The sequence below is a fragment of the Lethenteron reissneri genome, chromosome 22 (assembly GCF_015708825.2).
Source record: "Lethenteron reissneri isolate LAM-NWPU_2019-01 chromosome 22, ASM1570882v1, whole genome shotgun sequence".
NCBI lineage: Eukaryota > Metazoa > Chordata > Hyperoartia > Petromyzontiformes > Petromyzontidae > Lethenteron > Lethenteron reissneri.
In genome coordinates, this window is record NC_083800.1 from 4,813,657 (window position 1) to 4,839,670 (window position 26,014).

Here is a 26,014-nt window from a genome sequence, read left to right on the forward strand (position 1 = left end):
GGAAAAAAAAATCTCTCCCGCGTCGTCTCTTTTCCCAAGTTCGTCGAATTGGCTCACTTGCGGAATCGTATTCACTCTTATTTATTGCACTTTCAATCGTGCTGTTTGTTGCTGGGCACTTGGCGTCTTGCGCCTGTGCTCTGCGACCTCGATTTAAACACAGTGCACACGTAATGCACTGTACTTAGTTGCTGCATGGGTCTCATGATCTGAGCATGCTTTGTATGCACGTTGAACTTCTTTCACACCGCACGTATCCGGCGGTGCCAATCGGAGGTGCGAATGATGAATGACGTGCACGATGTACGGATGCTGCGAGAGAGTGGCGAGCGAATGCAAGACGGTCGTTGCGTGCGATTGACGAGGAAGGGGGTTTGACCCGTAACCTTCCGGGAATTTTTACGTGCGTTCGAGGTGCGGGAATCGATGCGTAGAGAACTCTATCACAATAAACCGCGTAGTGTTGATATACACCTTAGGTCGGCAAGCTGAGGTTCAGGAGCCGCATACCACTCTCGAACGACTGGCTTCGTGATGTTCTTTTTAAAAGGTCCGTCTCGTATTCGCATTGCATTGGCGGCTCTTGAAATATCGAGGGGTCTTTTTTTTCATTTTTTTTTACAGAATTTGAAAAAAAAATGTATCTTCTTGTTATTTGGGTTGTCGACCCCTGCCGTCGGCTGACTGAGAAATATGTCCGTGTTTGGACTACGGTGTCAGCTGTGGAAATTCTTGTCGTTAATAATAATAATGGGGATGTTTAACAAAAAAACGCACTTGGGTGTCGAATTTCTGGCGCGTTACGCAATCAGCGAGGCAACACGCGAGTCACGTTGGGACTCGGTCACGTTCGGATGTTGCGAGACGTCGTTGCCCCAAGGTCATTCGGCAGCAGCGAGGTCCAGGACGATGGGTCCCAGCTGTTGAGACGGCACGTGGGGGGTCCATTTGTCTTGGGTGGCACGATTAGGTGGTGGTCGTACTTAGCAGACCCAAGATGTTTTGCTGGTGTTCTTAGTCCGCCACTGGCAACACACATCTCCGACAAGTACGGCGGTGGTGTGAGAGGTCTTGCGGACAATTGTGGACGGTCAGACAGTTTCTTGTGTAAACTGAACTAAAACTAAACAAATAATGAATCACGTCGTTTCGATGGTACCACAAGCAATCGTCAGCAGGTGAAAAGATACAGCAGTTCTTCTGCAGTTCTACTGCTGTATCTCTTCACCTGATGACGTCGTGATTTATTATTTATTTTTTCTACCAACGTGACTTTACCGAAAAAACCAAAGAGTATGGATTCTTGCAGTCACGAAAGCTTCAAATCGAGATTAAAACTGAACAATTTTAATTTTACAAGGTAAGGCCCACTGACCTATATAGCTCTTTTTAAGAAGCGACCTGGCCAAGAATGAAAAGCTTATCATGTGGAAATGTATAGCGGTAAAATACTCTAAACACACGTTTCTAAATGTGGATGGGGGTACTCGGAGTATCTGGAGAAAGATCCTCGCGGTCACGGGGAGAGACATGCAAACTCCAAATATACAGGCATCAGGCTCGGGATTGAACCGACGACCTCATGTATCTCAGGCGAGGTAGTTAACATCTCGCCACCGTGGTGACGAGTTACGTTGCCTAAAGCCTTCATGCCAACTTTGGTCATCATCACAGCAGCGGCTTTTGGCTAACGATCTGACAAAGACGGTCACTGCATCGCGCGCTTTCAGATGTGCTTTTGCGGCCGTCTGGAACGTTTTCCTTCCTATGTTGTATTAGGAAGCCGCTGGGAGCCATGCACTTTAAGATCTAGATTTAAACTAATTTATTTAGAACAGTTTTTTGTGTTTAGTTTGTTGTCTTTCACCCGCACCTCCGATTATCACGGTTGACTACGTACGGTGCGAAAGAAGTTCAACATACATACGTGGATACACGCAGAGGCAGGCTGTCGCGAATCAGTTAACGAATGCCGTTGCTTGACCACAGGATAAGAGCAAGGACACGTTGCAGGCCATGCCTGGCAAGGGAGCCTCCATCCTCTAGCGTGGGGCAAGTCTGTGTAAATCACGCGTCCACGTTTCACTCTGCGAGCCATGCGATTAAGTTCGGGCGTAGCGCGACTTAATAACCGCTCAGTCCGCCGGAGAGCGGGCGTAGGACGCAATTGCTCGGTCCCATCGTGTGGTTCTCAGCGACCGGGTTTGCTGCTCTCAAGCGGTCCCATGGGGAACGCCGTTGTTTTCTTGGTAAGATCAAAGCCGCGCGGAGCAGTGGCACGGGAGTGAACGGGTGGATGTGTGTGACCGACGCCGAGCGAAAGAATTGGAAGGGAGCTGTCGTCAGTGCGACGAACATTGGGGAAGGGCGTGCCTGGTATAAGCACCATGGCCACCCAAAGAGGCACCAACACACAGGGCCCATTTTTGTTGTTGTTGTTGTTGATGGTTCTTGTCCAACACAATATGGCAATTTTGTTCACAATTGCTATTATCTGCTTGGGTCCTGTGCGGTCATACGCTAATGTTTATTTTTGTTCTATTTAAAAATACCCCCACCCCCCCATCATCCATCACAGTACTGTAGTCTAAAAATAACGTATCAGACCTACACCCCCATATTTGCTTTCATGAACCAGCGGTGCTGGTCAGGTGAATTCCAGGAAGGCCGTGTGATCGACGGTTTGTGTAGACATTGTGTTATTTGTACTTGTGTGGAGAGGTAGGTATGCGAAGTGAGGGATTAGTCGCTTTAAACTAGATTCGAAGCTTTCGTGACCGCAGGAATTATTCTTTGGTTCTTTCGGTTAAAGTCACGTAGGTAGAAAAATAATAGATCACGACGTTTCGATCGCTAACACAAGCAACCGTCATCAGGTGGGACAACCACAGCAAGAAAAAACTGCTGAAGTAGGCGACAGATCTGCCGTGGCACGAGGTTATGTAGGCCTCGGCAGTAGGGGGGGGGGGGGAGAGAAGGGGGGGAGGAGGCGGGGCAGAAAGTGGACCCCGCAGCAGCACCCGGGTCACTGGAGTAAATTGGACCACCACGGCAGCACTGGATAGGTCGGCTGCAGGGGGGGAGAGAGAAGGGGGGGGGGGCAGATCGGAGAGAGATGCATAGAGAGAGAAAGGCACACAATAGAGTCGGAAATAACAGCTGTATGGAAACATCACAGTCAGTTAAGACTTTACCTGGTTAATAACGTCCTTCCAATGATTGCTCAGTGTGTACCCATCTTCTCGGTTGAAGTTGTGTCTGTGTTTATATATCTGGATGGCTTCATGAACAAATGTCTGATAATACCCGGTGGATTTGCAGAGTTCCTCCGTCTTGGAAAAATCTATTTCGTGTGAGCCCACAGCGTTAAAACAATAATCAGCAACGGCAGAGGTATTGGTCCTACCGTGTTTCAGATCTGCCTTGTGTTCACGAACGCGGTCCGAGACATGTCGTTTCGTTTCCCCAATGTAACTGTTGCCGCAGCCACAACTCAGTTTGTAGACACCCGGGTATTGCATATCAGGAATTCATATCCTTTACAGATGGAATCAAATCACGGATTTTGTGTACTGTGTTGAAACGGACCTGGATCTTGTGTTTTTTAAAGATTTTGGAAATCTTTTTTGTAACCCCTGCTAGGTATGGCAAAGTGATGGTATTGGTTGGATCCTCAGATGGTTGTCTCCCCAGCTTTGCGGATTTTACGGTCAGAATATCCGTTCATCCTGAGGGCTTGGTGTACGTGCTCCAGCTCACTGGCTAGGTGGTGCTGGTCGGAGATGCAACGGGCCCTATGGTGTAGTGTTTTGACGAGGGAATTCTTCTGGCCTGGATGGTGGTGGGAGTCAGGCTTGAGATAGGCATCCGTGTGGGTGGCTTTCCTGTAGACAGAGTGTCCAAGTTTACTATGTTTGTTTTCTCATTCATTTGTACCTGATGTTGGTTGCTTGTGTTGCAATCGAAACGTCGTATTCTATTATTATTTAATTTTATTTATTTCTACTTGACTTTACCGAAAGAACCAAATTATTATTCGCTTTGTTCGTAACATTTCCCATAGCGACGCTTCATGAGCAACGCGCTTTCTTGCCAACAGGGGGCGCAATGTTCTTTGTTTTTGATTTGGAAAATGTTTATCCGGTCCATCACGTTCTGGTATAGGCCTCATATATGAATCTGCTCGTTTCGGGCACAAACTATTTATCTTATCGTCCGGATTATAAGACGCACTTTGCGCCCATGTCTTTCCCAGAGTGTTTCATAACCTTTCTAGAAATTTAAGAAAGAGCTTAACTCTAACTACACGTTCAACAATGCTGATTGTTGCTGGTCATGTCGGCGTTTTCGGACTAGCGCTTCGGGGCCGTCCATAAATAAGTCAGACCCCCCTCAAATATGACCTCACAAAGCTCTGCCCCCCTCCCCAAAAAATACATGCTTCAAATTGCTTTAAACTATTGTCATTGTAGTGCGTATTTAATGTGGCGCTGCACTCTGATGTTGTAGGATAAATACAAAGTAAATTTAATTAAGTGGAACGTGTTGTCTATATTTATTTAAAGTTGCGCATTTTGATGTGACGTCACATTTCTCACCCCCCCCCCCCCCTCGTCACACATCGTCACAAATGTCTGACCCCCCCCCCCCCCAGGTGCGTGACGTCATTTGTGGACGGCCCCCTATAGCAACCGCCATTAAAATACACGCACGTTTAATGAAACAAGTTTGCCCTGTAGCGAGAATATGGGAATGCCCGTATTGTGTGTCTTGCATTGATATTGATGTTGTTTTAACCTTTAGCCGCGATGTCGCTTTACACCTCTGGATTACAGGGTGCACTTTTTACCGAGTATTTTTAAAGCTAAAAAGTTGGGAGCGAGTCGTATGAATCCGGAGCGTATTTTATTCAGGAGCATACACATTAGGAATTGGAGAAAAGAATAACGCGGCAGTTTTTGTTTTAACGCAACAGATCCAGACAGTCGAAACTGGCCGAGTAATTATCTGCTTGAGCAAACGCTGCTGTGAAATGCTCCTCTCGATACTCGAGAGGGTCAGGCATCTGTCATCATCATCATCATCAGCTTTGGTCAATCCATTGCTGGTGTAAGACCTGATTAGCTGTTATTAAACCATTGCGAATTGATCAATACTGCCTAACGATGTCATTCAAACTATGAAAATTAAGAAATAGCCATTCCTACTGCCTTATCATTCAAGAGGTCGGCGTTAATTAAAGGCTGTCTATAAACATAATAACGCACACATATATTACAAATAACCCATGATAGCTTCAATCGATACACTTTACAATCCACTTTTCGTCGTATTAATTATTCAACATTCTCATAGATGATCACGCAATGCATCTGCAATTAACGTTTGTTTTCCTAACCGCGGAATCAGCAACAAAAGCCTACTTTCTGGACAATGACATTCTGTGCATTATCACATTTTTCCCGGACACTGTCAATATTTGAGTCACCCCGAACGGAATGTAGTGGGCATGTCAAACAGTTGACATGCATCAGATGTATTAATAATTCCTCCTCTTATGAGAATAAATATATTTAAATGCTAGCTGGGTAAACTTCCTCGGTCTCTTTTCTCGCGTCGCATTTAACGTGTCTCGACCCGTGTGCGTGCAGGATATTTTCACTCATGGAACACCAGGCACTTGGGGGGAGATATTGAACTTTGAGGGGGCATCTATAGCCAAGGGGCACATGAGGTACGAAACACGCATAGGGCCAGCGCTAGGCGGGTGCCGGGGTGGGCTCATTGCCACCACAATGTCCTTTTGTCCAACCCAAGGTCATTCTCCTTTGTGGGTTATACTGTTCTATGGTGACCCCCACACAACAGCTGTACTGCCCCCCCCCCAATCCGAAATAATCTGGAGACCAGCCTAAACAAATACATTCTTCCAAGTCTCTAAAGTTGTGGGCGCAATGGACTCCCATCCCCACATGGTCCATATCCATGTGAAATATCGTCATCATTTGCTTCATTGGGCACTTGAATGCCTTACATCTAATCTCGTTGCAACCGTTCGAAGGGGACCCCCAGTGGTCGTTATTCCTGTACGGCACGAGGCAACTCAGCACGGGCTGTGCGCACGCTCAGTGCCGTTGTGTAAATGTCAAGTGGAACAAATAACGCTGTATTCATCGATGGTTAGAACAAAAGTTTATTTGTATAGAAAGCTATATATTTTTTCTTTATTATGATATGTCATTCCACAGCGAGAGCACTTGTTTCAGAGCTCACAGTCAAATCACAGCTTAAATACGTATACTGCAAAGCAAGCACCCTCTCAACAAAAGAGTAACCTTCCTGTATCGTCAGCATCGCAAAAGTTACACATCTCAAAATTCTGAAAATTCCACCTTGAGACATCTCCTCGTCCCGAGTCAATTTCTGGCCAATCGAAGGGCATTTGGTGATTACAAAAAGCAGTGAGAAGGCAGCGGTGCATATGCTGTTAATGGCCTAACACGCCCGTATTTAACTGCGTTTGTCGTGTAGAACTGCAAAGAATAGCAGAGAAAACTAGAGCTAGATTTCCCTTTGTTACGCGCGTGGCATTTAAATTGTCCGCAGAATTTGGCAGACACTACGGATTACGTACTCGGCAGTTTTTGTTATTGTTGCACTCTTTAAAAAGAAAAGTCAAGAAAATAACATGGAATGCTTTAGGTTGTTTAGATAGACCTCAAAATTTAAGGTTCGGCTTAGAGAGAGTTCATCAAAATTGCTTGAAAATGTCATACGGAATGTCTAATAATTCAGGCAGTAGCCATTCGAGCATGACCTGAAAATTCGACACGCATCCAATAATCGTTTGCCGAGTTTGTGCCTCAACTCTAACTGATACATTTTTAGAGTGTACGTAATATTTGGCTACGATATTAGAAGCTCAAGCAAAATATTGGTTATGAATTACTAAATGCAAAAGTTGCTACCAAAAGTCCTGTATCAGATTGGCAGTTAGAATACAAAAAGGCAACGCCGCATATGAGATGAAAGTTTAGATTTTTCAGGGCTGCCCGTGTCAAGTGAAACGTATTGGGTTACATAATATCGACGCAGCTGGCCTGCTTTGGTGCGTGAATTTGGCAAGAGTCATTTGGCAAGCAGGAATCGGATTGCTGTGTCTCTTCGGAGTCAATATTCTTTGTGGCAGGGAAGGGAAAACCATGAGGGTGATGAGGTCGAAAATCTGCCCAGACTTTGCTTATTTAAACAAATGCTGCTGGATATTTGTCTCGAAAGCCAATAGGGCGATGGACTAAAACAAAAAATTGTGTATGTAGAAACACAAAACGGAATTCTGCTCATATATGCGTTACCCATAATGCTCCGGCAACAACGCAACAAGTGATCGTAAAAACCATTTTGCTTTTTTGCGTTGAACAGTGTAACTATTGTTGAGCACTCTTTCCGATAACACCTGGCAACCCAGCAGCATTCGTTTCACGAGCCCGACCCTGCTGAAGAGAACAACAGGGTCGAAACAGGTCCAGCGTTTGCTCGCTTTAACAAATGCCACTTGGATAAGATCAGTCCACGAGCCCTGACCAGATATTTCACTTGTCGGTACCAAATGTGGCATAATATTAGCGGTTCAAATTAAATTATGAGGCCAATAACAAGGAATTGTATGATAATCATATGAAATGCATAGGTTATCAATTCACCCAAGTTAATTAATTTTAACCATTAACGTTCTGTCTCATTATTCGTACCAATTTTTGCTCTGGCCCAAGGACTATATTGCTTTGGAAAGCCAATAAATAAGCCAACGGACTAAAAATAATAATATGTGGAGATGCATGATGGAGTTCTGCTTGGTCTCGTATACTCATTTACCAACACAGCACCGCAACAACGCACCATGAGTTTGTGTACTCGAGACGGTGACGTGCCCTTACCCCTCCACCAGGCGGCGCCAGTGCACGACGAGGACAGATGAGATTGACCACGTGGTGGTGGTGTGAGACTGGACGGGTGGAATTGTACTGCAGAGTTCAGGCCACGCCAGTCTCTAAGTAGGTTGGTTGCCTGCTCGATTGATAATAGGTGGACATACGTGGCAGAAGGAGAGTGGTGTGTGGGCAGTGTATGTTTTGCTGGATATATAGAGCAGAAAGGGTGATCTTACCTGGGCTCAAGTAAGATGCACTGGTGCCAGTGTTTGGAGGCAAATGTGCAGTCCTGCAATTGTTTGCTCATGTCACGGCTGGTGGAAAAATTTCCACGAGAGGGAGCTCTAGAGATGTACTCAGGGAGCTGATATATATTTTACAACTATTTCATTATTAAATGTATAAATTCCAGATAACCTATAAATCCTAATAATTGTAATGAGTTTGTAACTCCTGCATGGGCATCTGTGTGCCGCATATAGCGAGGTATGGGCATTCTGCGCAGTCCAGCCACGAGGTGGCGTTGTGCGAGATGTTTGGCATCGGAATTATTTGGGATTTGCACATACCGACAAACTGCACTTTGAGTGGCCCTAATTAGCCAAACCCGAGTGGTCTGTGTGGCTTATATTAATTGGACCATAAAAATAAAACAACCCACGTATGTTTCTATTTTCCTTCCACGTAAAGGACTCCCTCCAAACCAACGTGTACATTTCCAGTTTTAGTTTCCAAATTTGCAGACAAGTGTCGTTAGCTCATAAACAAGTGAAAAAAAAACTATAAGTTCGCTAAAGATCTATGCTCTGCACTCCGATAGTTTGGTGTCTTGTTTGTTGTTGTAGATTTATGACCCGCCCCTACTGGACATATGTGAAGAGCTTCATAGCTCATCGGATTTCTCCAAGATAAGAAAAGATTCTGATTCTATGGAAAATAGTATTTTAAGAGTTGGTCGAAGAGTAGAGGATAAGGACTGAATAAATAACAGAACAGGGGGGTCACCGATTATGTTGCTAAAGCGAAATAAACCAAGTGTCAATGGGCAGCACGCATACGTCAGAGCAGCTGAGGAGAGATGAGAGACGAAATTTATTCCAGAGTGGAGGCCAAGCGATGGAAGGAGAAGCAGAGTGAGACAGCGATGAGTGAGATGACATCACAGAGTTCTGAGGCTACGACTGGAGAGTAGCAACTGGGGGAAGGATGGAACGGATGAAGATGGGGGGAGGCCTTTGTCAAGCAGTGGGAAGTTGTTCCAGGCTGATAACAACAACATCATCAACACTTAAAATTCCCATGCTATCAGCCAAACTGGGCCATCTAGTACAGTTACCCGATCCTCCCCGCCACTGCCCCTCAGTTGCGGTTGCTCAGCAGCATCGTCTGGTGGACGTCGCAGATGTCGAACCACTGGTCGGACACGCGCCGGCGTGCCAACAGCCCGTTGTACGGCAGCGCCGGGTTGGCCTGGCGGTCGCGGTCGTCCACCACCTTCCAGAAGTAGTCCCCCTTGAAGAAGAAGATGGCCATGTGCGAGTACGAGTAGTACACCGCGTCCAGGTTGCCCCCGGGGTGGTCGCCCGCGACCACGGCCGGGAAGACGTCCGTCACTCGCTTGGGGTAGCCGCTCACCTTCTGCTGGGAGTTCACGCTGAACGCCGTGACCTGGGGCACGCGCGGGGCAAATGCAGCGTCACCGTCTTCGTCGGAGGGGATCGTCACGGTGCCGTTCGCATCGCTGGAGTGCGGGTAGTAGGCCTCGGCAAGGTCAGGTAAAAGGTAAAAACAACGAGCCTACCTTTTACCTTACCACAATACAATCACTCTACCCTTACCTTTTACCCTTTAGCAAGGTAAGGTAAAAGGTCAAAAGCAACGAGCCTACCTTTACCCTACCTTTTACCCTTACCCCATACAAACTACCCGATTACAGGGTAATTACTGGGGTACTACACATGAAAAGGTTTATAACAGGTAAATGCTAGGTAGAGCGCTGTATTCATCCATATATATAAATAGGAAATTTGTGAATATGTGTGTCAGTTCGAAATGTTTAGCATACTTCCCGACATGCAACAAACTTGAAATTTGGCATGAGGGTAGCTTCCAGACTGTACACGATGCAAAAAGTATTAAAAAAAGTATTTTGCATTTGGGGGGGGGGGGGGGGCAATGATGGATATATTTTGCACGGCAAGTGAGCGGTGACGTCACATCTGTGATGTCACCCGCATGCGGCAGCGTCACGCAGTGTGCCTGCTGACGTCACGCAGTGTGCCTGCTGACGTCACGCACCGCCCCTCACCCTCCGCGTAGGCCGTGTATTATTCCAAGACAAGAATTCAAGTCTCGGGTAGTAAAGCTCGTATAGAATACTCTCGATTATTCCAATTTTAAATGGAGGTCACGGACTGTGCCACGGAGCTTTTAGCGAGCGGTAAACAAGGTATTTACTGGGTAATTCTTCGCGCTACCTTTACCCTACCCTTTACCTTACCCCTTGGCATGTCGACAGCTTTACCTTTACCCTTTTACCCGGTAAAAAGGGTCAATTACGATTTAAAGCTTTCGTGACTGCAGGGATTCATCTTCTTGGTTCTTTCGGTAAAGTCACGTAGAAGGGAAGTAACAAAATAATAAAAATAAAACATAATAAAATAAAATAATTCTCACGACGTTTCGGCTACAACGCAAGCAGCCGTCTTCAGGTGAAGAATGAGACACTACCAAACTAGGAGCTTATATATAAGCTGCGTTGGGGGTGGAAGAGCGCCTTAACAAAAGAATGTGCATATGAAGAGGAATTTAGCATATTCATGGAAAATGCGTAGGCGTTGGGCGGGGAGGTTTCAAAGTCATATTATGCCCATGCATTATGCAGGATCAGCAGCACCAAGGGGGGGTGCAGGGATTAGCAGTAACAAAGGAAAGGAATGTTAATGATATGTAGCTGCAGTTACTCAACAACCACGTAGAAAACTAAAGTATAAACTACATAAAAAACTAAAGTATAAACTGCATAGCACCATCAGTATACTTACTATACTCTACAATAAGCTGAGTTACTAACAGCAAGTAATACATTACAATTCTACGTCGTAAAAATTCTATAATATGCTTCCATCTAAACTTTATTCTCTTACATCACACGAGCATATACCGTACTATATACTGCCATAGATAAACCCAACATTAAATTATATACTGTATTGCTGTAAACCAACCTATACCTTATACATTTTAATATAATACTATGTATTATTCTACACACCCTAATGTGTATCGAAATGGTTTATTACGTCCTTCCAATGATTGCTAAGCCAGAATCCATCTTCTCGGTTAAAATTGTCTCTGTGTTTGTATATGTGGATCGCCTCATGAACGAATCTCTCATGATAGCCAGATGGCTTGCAGAGAACCTCTGTCTTGGAGAAGTCAATATCATGTGAGCCCACTGAGTTGTAACAGTGATCTGCCACGGCTGAGGTGTTTGTCCTACCGTGTTTCAGGTCAGCTTTATGTTCACGGATGCGGTCCGAGACATGTCGTTTGGTTTCCCCAATGTAACTGCTACCACAGAGGCAACTTAGTTTGTAGACGCCAGGGTACTGTATGTCTGGAACCACATCTTTTACAGACGGTACCAGATCACGGATTTTATGTACTGTGTTGAATCGGACCTGGATCTTGTGTTTAATCAGGATTTTGGAGATCTTTTTTGTGACCCCAGCAATGTAGGGTAAGGTGATGGTCTTGAAAGGCTCCTCAACAGGATCCTTCTTGATGGTTGGAGTGATGGCTTTGCGGATTGTGTAGTCGGAGTAACCATTAGCCTTAAGAGCTTGGCGTACGTGTTTGAGTTCACTGGCAATGTGTTCATGGTCGGAGATGCATTGGGCTCTATGATATAGAGTCTTGATGAGGGAATTCTTCTGGGATGGATGGTGGTGGGAATCCGGTTTTAGATAAGCATCCGTATGGGTGGCTTTCCTGTAGACAGAGTGGCTCATTGAACCATCAGGTCTCCTTTTGATTAGGACATCCAAAAAGGGTAGCTTGCCATCTTTTTCGACTTCCATGGTGAATCTGATGGCTGGGTGTATGGAGTTGATGTGGTCGAGAAATTGGTCTAGAGCAGCACGGCCATGTGGCCAGATGACAAAAGTGTCGTCTACGTACCTCTTCCATAAGGTCGGGCGTAGAGTGGCAGTCTGGATGGCGTCCGTCTCAAATTTCTCCATGAAGATGTTGGCTACAACCGGAGATAGGGGGGAGCCCATTGGGGTGCCCTCAGTTTGCTTGTAGAAAGTTTCATTCCAGGTGAAGTATGTATTGGTTAAGCAGTGTCTCACCAGGGGGGGTACCCCAGCATTCAGTCCATGATGAACCAAGTCTTCAATGATTGCGATGGTGTCAAGTACAGGAACCTTGGTGAATAAGGAAACCACATCAAAACTGACAAGCAGGTCGTCTGGGGACAGGGCAATCCCCTTGATTGTCGATACCAGGTCAGTAGAGTTTAGTACCGCAGAGGTGGTTTTTCCAGTGAAAGGCCGTAGGATTTCAGACAAAAAGCGAGCCAATTTATAGGTGGGGGAGTTGATAGTAGAGACAATGGGACGAAGAGGTGTATCTTCTTTATGTATCTTTGGCAAGCCGTATAATCTTGGTGGCCTGGCTGCAGAAGGTTTCAACGAGAACTGTTTGGTCTGATCAAATAATGCGGTTGAATCAGAAATGATTTTGTTGGTTTTAGTGACGAGGCTGTTGGTGGGGTCTCTTTTTATTTTTGTATAGCTGCCATCGTTGAGTAGTTCTTGAATTTTGTTGTTGTATTCTATTTTGTCCATGATGACAGTGGCATTGCCTTTGTCGGCTGAGAGGATGACAATGTCATTCCTCTTTTTTAATTGAGCTAATTCAAAACGCTCATCTTTGCTGATGTTGCTAGCTGGCATCTTAGCGTTTTTGAGGGTTGCAGAGATTTCAGATCTTGCTACGTCTGCAGCGATGTGACTCAAGCCCTTGAGAGCTACATCTACTCGAGCAATTATATCATTAACTGGTATGTGTCTAGGTGTGACTGCAAAGTTTAGTCCTTTAGCTAAAACGGATTTCAGACCTTTAGAAATAGAACTGTTACTGCGATTAATTACGACTTTGTTAACATCTAGCTTTTCAGTGTGTGGGTCCGGTTTCTTGTTTAAGAGGCGGTTGAATTTGGAAATCAAGTTGTCCTTACATTTAGTCGAACTAGCGGCAGCTGAAGAGGCAGTCATTTTTTCTACATGTTCCCAATCAGATGTGGACATTGTTGCACTCAAAGATAAGTGTGATTTGTAGAGTGTCTTGTCTAACTGATCTAGTTCGGTGCGCGTAAGTCTGATTTTCTCTGAGATGAGAGCTAAGCTAGTTCTAGACAGAATTCGTTTCGCATTAGAAGAAGTTCTTCCACCCCCAACGCAGCTTATATATAAGCTCCTAGTTTGGTAGTGTCTCATTCTTCACCTGAAGACGGCTGCTTGCGTTGTAGCCGAAACGTCGTGAGAATTATTTTATTTTATTATGTTTTATTTTTATTATTTTGTTACTTCCCTTCTACGTGACTTTACCGAAAGAACCAAGAAGAGGGTCAATTACCTTACCTTGCCGAGGCCTAGCAGGTAGAAAGATCGTTTCAATGGGGAGGCGGGGGGTAATTGTACGATCGTGTCTATTGTACACCTCTATATCAATTGTTGAACGCCGTGACTTGTCAAAGGCGAAAAACGGCTGTGTCAAGCAGTGGTGTCTCTCAAAAGGGACACTTGTATGCATGCAAGTTTAACTTCTTTCGTACAGCACGTGGTCAACCGTACTCATCGTAGGTATGGACTCTTCCCATTCTTAAGTTCCCAGGCCTGAAGTTCCCCAGGTTAGCGGCTCCAACTCACTCCATCCTATTCGATGCCCCTTTGTATCTAGCAACGCCACGGGCTCCGTACTCGGGTTCCTTGAGCCATGACTCGGGAAGGACAGTTGCGACGATTTCCTCTTGCCTTCGTCAACAGTGTTTATAAAGTGATACTGTGGGACCTTTTTGGCAGTATCAATATATAAAAAATAAGAATACGTTTCACCCTTTCTGGCAATAAAACAGGTGTTAAGAGATTTTATTACCAGAAAATGGTAAAACGTATTCTTACTTTGATACTGGAAAACAGGTCCCATAATTTAGCTGCTCATCCCGAGCTAAGCATGCTCTGATACGTGTGGCATTGTCTTTGCACTGTTCGCCTTTTGGCGTTCTCTGGTCTGACACAGTTTCAAAGACAATGCAGACATTATTAGAGCATGTTTGTTTGCATGTTCAACACAAGAACGGTGTATGGTTAATGCAGACTTTTTGGTTCTTTCGGTAAAGTGACTTTACCGAAAGAACCAAGAAGATGAATCCCTGCAGTCACGAAAGCTTTAAATCGAAATTTCATGCAGACTTGACTACTCGCAAAAGGTTTTTATTTGGTGTTTGAACATCTTAACACCTCTTTTATTGCCAGAAAGGCGTGAAACCTCTTCTTACTTTTCATAAAGTGACACCATGCTGCTGTAATATTTCTGTGATATGCGATTGTACGTACGCCCCCCTCGTTACTCAGTTGTGCCCCCGTTTTACCCCTCGTCCCTTGAGTCGCCACTCGCACGCAGAAGCGTCTGCCGTGATTTGCCTTGCTGTGCTGCCCACCTACAGGCCTTCTCGATCTCCGGTGGGCATTTAAGCCTCTTAAATGTAGCGAAACGCCACCAGCTGTGGACGTTCGATGAACTGCCAACAATTTGACGGCGCTAAACTCGCGCCCCCTACGTGAACCACGACGACTGGCAAAATAAAATAACACTGTCAAAAAAAAAATTTCTGGCCTGGACTTTTGCAGCTGTTTTAGACTAATTTCAGGGTGCTGATTCCAAATCTGATCTCAGATTTGCTCTATCGCATCTCATTTTATGCTATCGGCATACCCCATTTTCATTGATTTTACCCGAAATTAACTCTGTCACTTATGAGTGCAAGTTGTTGCGAGTCAGTGACTGCTTTAGTGTTAAAATATGGTGCTGTCTTTTTAGGATAGTATGTTTATAAGAAAATTTTATGTAGATATCAACATTTATTTAATATTTTTCTTCTGCAGTTTTTATTGAAAATGCAATATTTGATATCTCAAAAACCTGATGTGATAGTCAAAAACTGATGCCAGATTTGGAATCAGCACCCCAGAATTACCCTAAACCCGTTGGAATACCTTATGCCAGAAAAAGTGTGTTGACCAGTGTAATCGACCGTTCAATCGAATAGACGAGGGAGGATTTCGCAAGACGAGGCCAGCCGTGGCACATCCGGCTGGCACCAAGACCCGCGTGTTGCGATAGGAATACATCCAAATTAACAGCGCCACTCACATTATTCGCCTTAAAGAAGTAGATGTTCTGATCTCTGCCGTCGAAGAAAGCCGTGTCGATAGGGTGCGGGACGTTTGGGAACTTCTCTGAAATTGGTCTCGGGTAAGGCAGACCCTGCGGATCCTCTGTGTACACACAGTCGTTCTGATTGTCGTACCTCCAGTACTGCGTTCCTGAACGGATGAAAACACACACGTTGATTAGACTTCGTGAATTTGCGCTTTAAACGCGAGATTTAATATGTCGATAACGCGTGAGTTATTGCACGACGGTTTTTTTTAAATCCTTTATATTAAGTTCACTTGCTTGCTTGCTTGCGCGCTTACGACCGTGCAATTTTTTCGGTCGTTTTTTAACCCACTTCCCGTGATCCAATCGAGCTGACATTTTGCACACGGACTCGTTGTGCGTGACAATTTATTGTCGTGAAAATTTTTTTCCAAAATTTTCCACTTTTTAGGAGAAAAAAAATGTCATATTTAATTTAAAATACCAATGTGATAAAAATGAAACTCTTACTCAAGAAAAACAGAAATGAATAATAAATAAAACCGATGCCACGCATATAAAGGATTTATAGTGAAAAACTTTGTTTTTACGGGTTAATTTTTTCATCATAAACTGGATTACTGCTCAGTGATTAGTGCACTGAGCTCCAATAGCGAGCGAGCAGATTCGCTCGATTCCCAGCCACGGCTAACATCAGTGGCGAGTGACATCTGACCTCGAACATTGTCACTCATGACAGCTGGTAAACCCGGAGTATTTGCTAAGCAAGCATGACTTGTTGATGAGATCCAAAAACGTCGAAACTGGCCCAAAGTTAACATGCTCAAATATGCTGCCGGTTAACATGAGTCTAGACTGCAAACGTGTCGATGGGATGTTCTTATTGTTTTCACTTGGACACACAGTAGACGGCTTTAGATACATATGTCTTATGAATGTAACAATAGGAACATTTACGGGCAAAGGGTGGAAGGAAGGGGAGGGTAGGAGGGGAGAAGAGTGAACATTCTATTTTGTCTGCGTTGCCAATCATCCAGATGAGTGTGGACTTCTCTTGCGCATCTAGCATTCAGAGCACGTGTGTGGCACAGGCGTGGGTCAAATCCCACAGATTCCGTCGCTCTCCACTCCCACCAGCTCTTCCTGTCCAAAAGTTCCCAATCACATCCCTTCATAACCTCAGCAGCCCATGCCATGGCTTTCAGTTTTCTGCCGATATCAGCGCAGGCGATTTAGAGGGAAAGTGAAGTTAGGGGAGCGGTGGCCAAAGTGGTTAGCGCATTGTGCCGTGAATTTTGGAAACCTGAGTTCGATTCCTTCTGAGCCACGGCTAACAGCATGGAGGGTCCTGTACTGCACTGGGGTATTTGTTGAATTCCCTTCATTATTGGTTTCATTTATTAGTGACGGAAAACACATTTTTAGATTGAAAACTCATTTAATTAAATTGAAAACTCATTTATTTAGACCTGATGTTGGCGTTCAGTTTGTTGTCATTCCCCAGCACCTCCGATTAGCATGGTTGGCTACGTACGGTGCGAAAGAAGCTCAACATACATTCACGTGGGAGGAAACCAGAGTACGGATTTGGACAATACAAAATAATTAATAAATGAGTATGCACCCATACAACCTCTTCAAAGACGTCTGGCCAGTGTGGTAGAATAGGCCGACTACTCTCTCTCGAGAGAGAGAGAGAGGGACCTTCTCGTGCTCCCTCTTGAGGATGATTGTCCGGCAGCAGTGACGTGAGTAAGTAATTTACCCAGAAAAAAATAATCAAGGACAGGTCAATCGCCTCTTTCACTCCACCCTCAACAGGTTCAGGATTGGTCACGGGCCATGCCTCGCCAACCTCCACCAATGGGGCCACAAGAGCAAGCCCCCAATGTCCCTGCGGGGTGGAGCAAACCATGCCAACCGCATCCTAGAAGTCTGCCCAAATCCACAAACTCAGCAGACGCCGACTCACCCTCGACACGGCAGAACCATGAAGCAACCGCTTGGCTTAGAGGGTCTTTGCATTCGCTAAATAAAACTTCACTGCCACCTACGGGGTGACCTTGTGACCCAGTGTAAACAGGCCCCGTGGGGCTTTCGCACCTTTAAAGAAATACGCCTCGTCCCTGCTAAGGCCGGACACGTGCACGTACGCGTCAACGCTATCTGGGATGGACTTCCAGCCGCGTGCAATGGGCGCTGGGTCTCCCGAGCGCGTCTTGTTCTTGGCGTTCTCGTACATCCAGTACCACTGGCGTCTGAAGAAATAGGTGTTGAAACGACGACGAATTAATTGCCCATCCCTGTTTCTCTCTTCGCGTATCCAGTCAAACACGGCGTTGAATGAACCTTCGCAAACACCTAGAGCGGACAGAGAGAACAAAAAGAAAGAGAGCAAGAAAGGACAAATCATGCACACACATGTGACTTTGTAACGCTTTTACAACGTGCCCCCGCGCCCCCCCCCCGTCCTAACGTTTATAACCGCGTGATGTGACATCACGCCGCACAGGACTTGTGACGTCACATTGGTCTCCAAGCCACAAAACTTTTAGCGCTGGTTTTCTTATGCCACGTTTGGAGCTGTACTTTGATACATACATTTGGACGGTTTTCGAATAGCAGCGCAACTGTCATGTGTTTTTTTATATATTGTGTTATCTTTACGAGGGATAACGTGACCCTATGCTTCGAGCCGTATCGACAAACAGACGGACGGACGGACAGAGCAAATGCATTTACTGCTTCCCTTCTTCGTTGGAACACTTCAAAAGAGCGGAACGATTTCACGAGTGTTGAAACACTTCCAGATATTGCACTTAATATACCACAACCGCCCGTGACCAAAATCACGCGGAATGCATCGCATCTCGTGAGAACTGGCAAGCTAAGCAGAGTTCAGCCTGGGTAGTGCTTGAGTTGGTCGACGGGCATTCACAACACTGGCATTGCTCGGCAAGCGATTCGACTATGGTCTTCCATGCGACGTGTGCAAGAGACGTGGCACTTGTCAGCTCAGTCTGCTGCGGAGCTACGCTGTTAGTCGAAGGCAGTGCAGCGACATCCATCGTTGTACTGCACTATCCCCCACCGTCTATGCCTCCCGTCTTCACAAACCCGCACTGAGCAGTGGGGCGAAGTATGGTCAAACCATCGCCATGACCGATACGACCCTCATCCAGCAGTGGACTGGCAGTAACAGACTGAGTGTACACGATGCTGCAATAATGAATTGTAATTGCAGCATTTCACTACGATGTTGTTGTACCAGAATGCACAATTCACTGACGTTCGCTATCTACAATCACACTCAATTAAAGTGTTGGGACGATAATTAACGTCGGTGGCCGACTTTGTACGATTACTGCCCTTGCATGTTCCCATTCCACTGGACTGATGCAATCTCTCTCGCAATGCGGCAATTCTTGACGATGTTAACAGATTACTGCCAGTCACCTGTGCACGCGCGCGCGCACACCCACTGCTGTGATCTTCGTCAGTGTGACGACGCTAATGGTTCTAGATTTGAAGCTTTCGTGACTGCAAGGATTCACTTAGTTTTTTTCCGGTAAAGTCACGTAGGTAAAACATAAAAATTAATAAAAGTAAAATAAAATAAACAAATAAAAATCACGACGTTTCGGAGGCAACACAAGCTTCCGTCTTCGGGTAGAACCGTCACAGCCACGACAGCTAATGGGTTAAGAGAATCATTGTTTATCATTTACTCAACGCGTGCGTGATGTCGGCAAAAAGGGGCATCAACGAAGGATGCACGCGCATCGACCGACGCGTGCACTACTCACCATAGAGACGCTGGATGGCTTTCCTGTCGTTCCAATCCAGTTCGAATCCGGAATCCTTCGGGATATAATTTGGCTGCATGACAGATCCGCTCCGGTAAATGTGCGGTAAGCCGAGCACGTGTCCAATTTCATGAACGGCGACCTTTGTGAGACACGCGCGCACGCAAATTGTTATTAATCTGCCCCCCCACCCTCCCCCATTGCTCCACCCCATCCCACCCATCCAGACCCCTCAAAATAGCTAACGAGTTCTAAGTAGCATTAGATTATTCCTGCTTGGGGTTTGCGGGGGTTGTAGTCTGTGGCTATCTTCCTGTGCGTGTTGTTACCGGGCATTTGTTCAGCATCGCGTTGGACGTTTTTTCTCCACGGTCTGGTATTGCGAGCTTGCTCGGAGTAACTTGAACAGTTACTTGCAATTAATAATTTTCAATTCCCTGAGGATATTGGGTTTTTTTTCCATCAACTTGCTCCATTGCCCTTCTCACAATTGACAAAGGACCCGCTACCCTTAGCACCACCCACTCGTGCACTTGCCATGGCCCTCTCTATCTTATATTTACACTCACGACCAAACTTGCTATTCCATAAAAATGATCATGTGTCTGCGTCTTTCTCCAGTTGTCCCCTTGGAGTGTGCTGTATATGTGTATGCGCAATAAAATAATGCTTTTGGAATAAAAAAATATCCAATTCCGTTACCTAAACAGATCCCCCCCTCACAGAATACAACGCCAAGTGCTGATTAGGATCTTCAGAAACTGATAATTGCATTCCATACTCTTTGGTTCTTTCGGTAAAGTTAGAAATAAAATAAAACAAATCACGACGTTTCGATCGCAACACAAGCGGTCGCCATCAGGCACTTGTGTTGCGATCGAAACGTCGTGATTTGTTTAATTTTATTTTATTTCTAACTACGTGACTTTACCGAAAGAACCAAAGAGTATGGATTCCTGCAGTCACGAACGCTTCAAATCTAAATTGCATTCCAATTCAGGATATTAAATTCAGTTCCTTGAAATAGAGTTCCCTGCGCTTGGTGACGATACGCGAAACGTCAGACAACGCGCGGTAACCACCTGAACGACACATCGCAGAGTAACGTTAGATTATTTCGCTGAGCGATTTAAGAAAAAAAAGATCCCCCGTATAGCCTGAACAGACTGTTGGGGCAAGTGCTATTAGCGAGCACCTATTAAGGCCGGAACGGTACACGAAGGGGTGGGTGCCCAGTAGCACGCCCGGTCGCCTTTGTCTCCTCAGTGTCGATGTTTACACACCGCACTAGGTAGTCTTTTGAGGCTGAGTCGACCTAGGGGAGGCCCAGAACCGGTTCAGAAAATCGCCACTGGTGTTGGCCGTGAGCAGGAATCGAACTCGGGTCGCCGACTTCGTAGCGATAACCGCTACACTGCCGCGCCCACGATTTAAGACAAAAATTATCAACACAATTTAAAAAAGAAACCCATTGCGCTTTGTCTGATCGGCGTTCACCTTCAGCAGACTGATGCCTTCTTCGCTCCGGGGCTTCGTGAAATGTTCGTCGTCGTCAAAGTGGACGTCTCCGAGGTGCCACGCGTGAGCGAACTCCTGCCCGCTGCCGTCAAACACCTGGGAGCAGCCCAGGTGACGCCCTGGAGCATGGGTGCCAAGGCACGTGCACACGGAATCCTGGTCACGGTTTACGCAATTTGGCGCCTCGGACCAAATCCGCCCGCGGTGGTCTCAGAAGAAGCCGAGCGGGGTTTGTCGAGCCGGGGATAGTGACGGCTTGGATTGGGCGACTTTATGATAGGGGTGCGGGGATGGAGTGAGGCGGAGAGGAAGCAATCGGTTGTACCCAAACTTCCATCAACCCGCGCTGTTTCGGGGTACGGTCCAATAACTCCGCCCATGGGACCCGAACGGCAATGTGGAGGCCCAGCGGTGGGTGTGTAAAGCGCGTTTAATACCAAAGTGGTCTTCTAAATGAAAATATAGAATAAGTGACGTTTCGGGCAGCGATCCCCTTCACAGCACATACATTTGTGCGACTAAGGGGGTCTGATTGACAAACGCGAGCTTTTCTGTTACATTGACTTGTGCACCACTGCCAAGCCAATATCACCAAATCAGTTGTACAAGTGGGGGGGGGGGGTTGTTTGACCATACTTCACCACGTTCGTTAGTGGGGATGTGTGAAGGAAGCGGTGGGGCTGGGCAGGGAGGGTTCCTAGGACGCGTTTAAAGTTCACTCGCCACTTGAGTTAGCCGTGCTCGGGTTCACGGCGCAGGGTGCGCTAACCACTGCGCCACCGCTCCAGTCAGGAAGGCAACACACAGCAGTAAGAGTCCACATCGTTTCGTCTCTCTTCACATACAACTGCCGCGCGCTCAATCGGATTAGTGGCCTTGCTGTGTATCTCTGCGGGCAAACCGTGTAACCGGTTTTGACCTCAAGGAACTCATCGGCAGTCGAGCTGCTTGAGCAAATATTGCTGGGGTTGTCAGATGTTATTGGCAAGAGCACTCCCCTGCATGATGGTGCCATGTTGAGAGGAAAACGCAATGTAGTGCAAATAAGTAAATAAATGCTACCTGACGCGTCTACGTTGAAGCATTTATGGTGATTAAATAACCACGTAATGAAATCTTAATTTCGTATCTCCACGTAAACGTTAAATATCTTAAGTCGGTTTATACCAGCGAATAGTAATCTCAAATGTAGCCTTAAGAAAGTGAATTGGCACCCACGCGTGGCTCCGTGTGTTGTTGACCTACGACTGTACCGTAATATGACGCATCTCAAACTTGTTGTCTTGTTACACACACACACACACGCGCGCACCTTCCGGATTATAAGACGCATTCTCTCGACTTTTACTCCGATGGATGCGGTCTCTAGCTCTGCCACCCTTCAGGAATGATAACTGTGGAACGGACATTTACCCAATACTCTCGCAGCAAAACGTGGAACGTTGGGCCAACGGTTATAGCCACAGTGCCAACGTTGGTCTAACGTTGGCATGTTCACTGGGCTGACGTTAAGGAAAACGTCTATTTAATGAAAGATGCCACCCAAATAACGTAATGATCATCATCATTACCCATATCTTATTTATATATTATATGCTTTTTTTATATAGGAACGAAGCCCCAAACGCGTGTTATACAGCCGTGTGCATGCAGCCAATAGGTCGCACAATGCATTGAGCCGTATCGTTATATCTAAGGCCATGTAAGCTATGCTACAATGTAATCAATATCGGCCATGGTCAATCCACTTCTGGATGAAGTCCTGTCATATATATATTAAAAAATATGAGAATGTGCTGGCAGAAATGCGCACTCACTGAAACACTCAACACCTCATCATCGACGCCGCCCTATAAATGATATGGTAGCTCGGCTCGCTTCTAAGCAATGAACTTTCTTCATATCATATAATAAGAACGGTGTGTTTTTTCAATATATTTTAGGTTTTTTTGCTGCAACTTTTGCGATGCTGTTACAATGGGTTATGAAAATGTGCGAAACAGTTATACAGCACGTTAAAAGGTGCATTCAACGGCAAAAAAATGAAACGACAGCATGCTTGGCATGTCAAGACGACATCGTCATCCTTGTGCAGATTCTGCAGATTGCCACTTCATGATATTTTTTTTTATCATTGTAGCCATCATCTCAAAAGCACCAAGGCTGTATTTATGCAGTAGGATAACGAAGCAACTGGATATATCGATTTCACCCTCATCAGTAAAAATATCGCCATCCTTGACCACTACTGCCGAAATGCGCTTGAAGGGACTTGGGTCGGGCAACCTTCCTGGAAACGTACATGCGGCTCAATGTGGGGGGGCACAAGAGCGACTCACTCAGTTATCCACTCAGTCGCTCAGCCGCGTATCCGCCGCTCACCTCTGCCGAAGCCTAACTTGACGTCGAGCTCGGCCGTGGGGGTAGTGAGGTCCTCGATGAATTCCAGCGGGGTGACCTCGCTCCACATGCGGAAAGCCAGGCGCAAGATGGCCCTCTGATCGTCCACGCTCAGCTGCTGGCTGTACCCCTCCCCGATGAGCCTCCACTTGAGCTGCCGCTTGGAGAACACCTGCACCGCTCGCCCCGTGCCCCCCTCGTCCCTGGCCCTCTTGGAGCGGGCCCTGTCCACGAACCTCTGCAAGGACCTCCTCTTCCTGCCCTTGACCTCCTTTCCTGCGCTCGGAGAGGAGGAGGTCGAGGGCTGCCCCTCCGCTGCCTCTGAGTCGTTCCGTGCGGTACCGTTGGCGGTGTCGTTGGCGGTGTCGTTGGCGATGTCGGCGGCGGCGTCGAGATCTTCCGGCTGGTCGGGAACGCCGCAGCGTGGCCTGTTCATGGCCTCCTTGGTGGCCTCATCCAGGACGCCCGTGACGGGGAGGCCGTTTGCCTCCTGGAAGTGCTCGAGGGCGAGGGCGAAAGCGGGGCTCTGCGTGGGTTCGCCGTGGGGTGCCGCGTCGCCGCCCTCGGAGCGGAGTGAGGAGTCCGCCTCTTCTATCAGCTCCACGGTGTCTCTCGGCGCCGGGTCGTCGTTCGTGGGCACTGGCACGTCGTGGTAAGGGACTTCTTCCCAGTTCACCTCCTCTATCCATCCGTACTTGGACAGGTAGTGCTGCCAAACGACACCGGCATTCAACACGAGCAATCTTTACCAGCTGCACACCCCTCCGCCCCCTTGTTGCTGCGGGGATTTCCCCATTGGGATTTGTGTGGTGTCATCCTGCCCACCCCATTCTCTACAAATCCCCAACAATTCCCCCCCCCACCTCAACCGCCCTCCCCCCCAAAGAAACCATTCCCAGTTAGAGATATACCTCTGCAGAATCCGCTGTTTTCACCGGCTCGGAGATGTGGTTAGTGCTGATGTCTGAGTGATCCCTGCGATGGTAGATCATCTCGGCTCCCGTCAGGGTGGCCACAAGGAGAGGAAACACCAGGTAAGTAACAGCCGCTGTCCGCCGATCCATCTTCCACTCGACTGCCCCACCAATGTCCCCGCGATGATGGGTTAGTCCTGAGGGTTGGTGTACGCGATATCTTATAGCGTTGACAGCACACTTGCAAAAAAAATATTGGGGGAAATCACTTATACTCAAGTACGTTCAGAGGCTATTGATAATTAAAACTTCCTGAACGCTACTGCTAATGTAATGCAGATTGCTTGGTAATTCAGGCAGTAGTCAATTCCAACTGTCTAAAAATGCATTTTGCATACATTTTTCAGTCGTCCCTGACGCATTTGAAACTTTATATATATCTATACATAATTTTAACAAAAAACATAAGTTTATTGGTATGGTAAAATAAGAATGTACATTTAAAATGCCTCACTTTTAAGTGTTGCGTATGCACTTTTCTAGGTCAGATTTAGTTCCGCTGAATATTAACGACGACATCACAAAGCAACAGAACCACTGTTCGGGCTGCTGTGGCGTCGGCAAGTTCACAATTTCCTCAACTCCGGTGTAAGTTTGAGATCTCTCGTGGAACACTTCACCTTGACACGCTTCGGAAAGCCGTTACTTGCAGTTTCGAGAGGCTTCTATTCCTCCTCCGCTGTCCCGTTATTCTCTTTTGCGGTGACTTGGCAGAACTGTTAGCAATATACAAGTGCGGTGGTTACGCAGTGGAATTTTCTCTCTTTTTTTGCTGCGATTACCTGGGAACATTTATTTCGTTGTTCCGTGCTGCATTGTTTCAAAATTAGCTTTTTTAAATAAAGAAAATAGTTGCCTGCAAATTAAGCTAACTTAAGCAAACAGTCGTAGCTTATCACTCCACTTCTGAAAACAAATTGGTCCACTGGCACTTAAAAAAAACAATATTTTCGTATTAATCCGTACGTAATAAATAATAACAGCCTACGCGTATAATTGTGTAATATACTTACCCCGCAAAATTCTTTGCCTGCGGCGTCTCTTTGGTTGTCCGATCAGGTTACAGTGCATAAGCACTGCCCTTCGTTACTCCGTGTTTTCTGTGGAGGATGCGTCCCTTGGCATCATTTATTAGTTAAGTGGGCGGTCCGCACCTTCACTCGGTGATGGGGCCTCGAGCCATCTGACCAATCGGCGACTGCTCCACATTGGGGGCCACGTGCCCCAGCATCATCTTCTCGGTGAACCAACTTTTACCCCCCCCCCCAAAAAAATATACAGGTCGGTTCTGTTTGTGCCTGCGTTTCTGTGCGGATGCTTGTGGGTATGCAATGTTCTTTCCACCAATAACTGTTAGTGCTGTGGGTTTTGTGAGTGTGTGTGTGTGTATAGCGGTGGTGCAGCAGTTAGTACACTGTGCTACGAACCCGGGGACCCGAGTTCGATCCCCGCTCACGGCCAACACCAGTGACAAATATTTGAACCTGTCTCGGACCTCCCCGAGGTCAACTTAGCCTAAAATGAGTACCTGGTGCGATGTGTACACATCGCAACTGGGGAGACAAAGGCAGCCGGGCGTGGTGCTGGCCACCCACCCCCTCATGTGCCATACTGGCCTTGGTAGGTGCCTGCAAAGAGCACTTGCCCTAATAGTATGTTAAGGCTATATTGGGGGGGGGGATCTTTGTCTTTGTTATAGTGATGGCAAAGCGGTTTAGTGCCACTGAGTCAGAAACCCGGCGGGTTGGGTTTTATTCTTGGCCACAGCCAATGATGAATGGCAAACATCTAAATTGCTCCCTAGCCTCCCCAAGCTCGACTCAGCCTTAAATGAGTGCCTGGTGCGGGATATGAACATCAGAACCGGGCAGAAGAATCCAGCTCCACCACCCCTCGTGTGCCATGCTGGCCTTAAAATAGCAGCTTGCTCAACAGC

General features: G+C 46.5%; 2 protein-coding genes across 2 annotated transcripts in view; one reads left to right on the top strand and one right to left on the bottom strand.

Moving 5' to 3' along the window:
• LOC133345555 (conopressin/neurophysin-like) overlaps positions 1-26,014 on the top strand; it is a 559,395-nt gene that overhangs the window by 236,695 nt on the left and 296,686 nt on the right. The gene's annotated exons all lie outside the window — the stretch shown is intronic.
• Positions 6,178-25,180, bottom strand: LOC133345548 (matrix metalloproteinase-21-like). Its single transcript, XM_061556425.1, has 9 exons — positions 25,092-25,180; positions 24,699-24,794; positions 24,016-24,215; positions 23,087-23,813; positions 20,684-20,823; positions 19,187-19,328; positions 17,484-17,741; positions 15,372-15,544; positions 6,178-9,599 (listed from the first exon to the last, which is right to left on the bottom strand). The coding sequence occupies exons 3-9, from the start codon at positions 24,166-24,168 to the stop codon at positions 9,291-9,293; spliced, it is 1,902 nt and encodes a 633-aa protein (XP_061412409.1). The 5' UTR covers positions 24,169-24,215; positions 24,699-24,794; positions 25,092-25,180; the 3' UTR covers positions 6,178-9,290.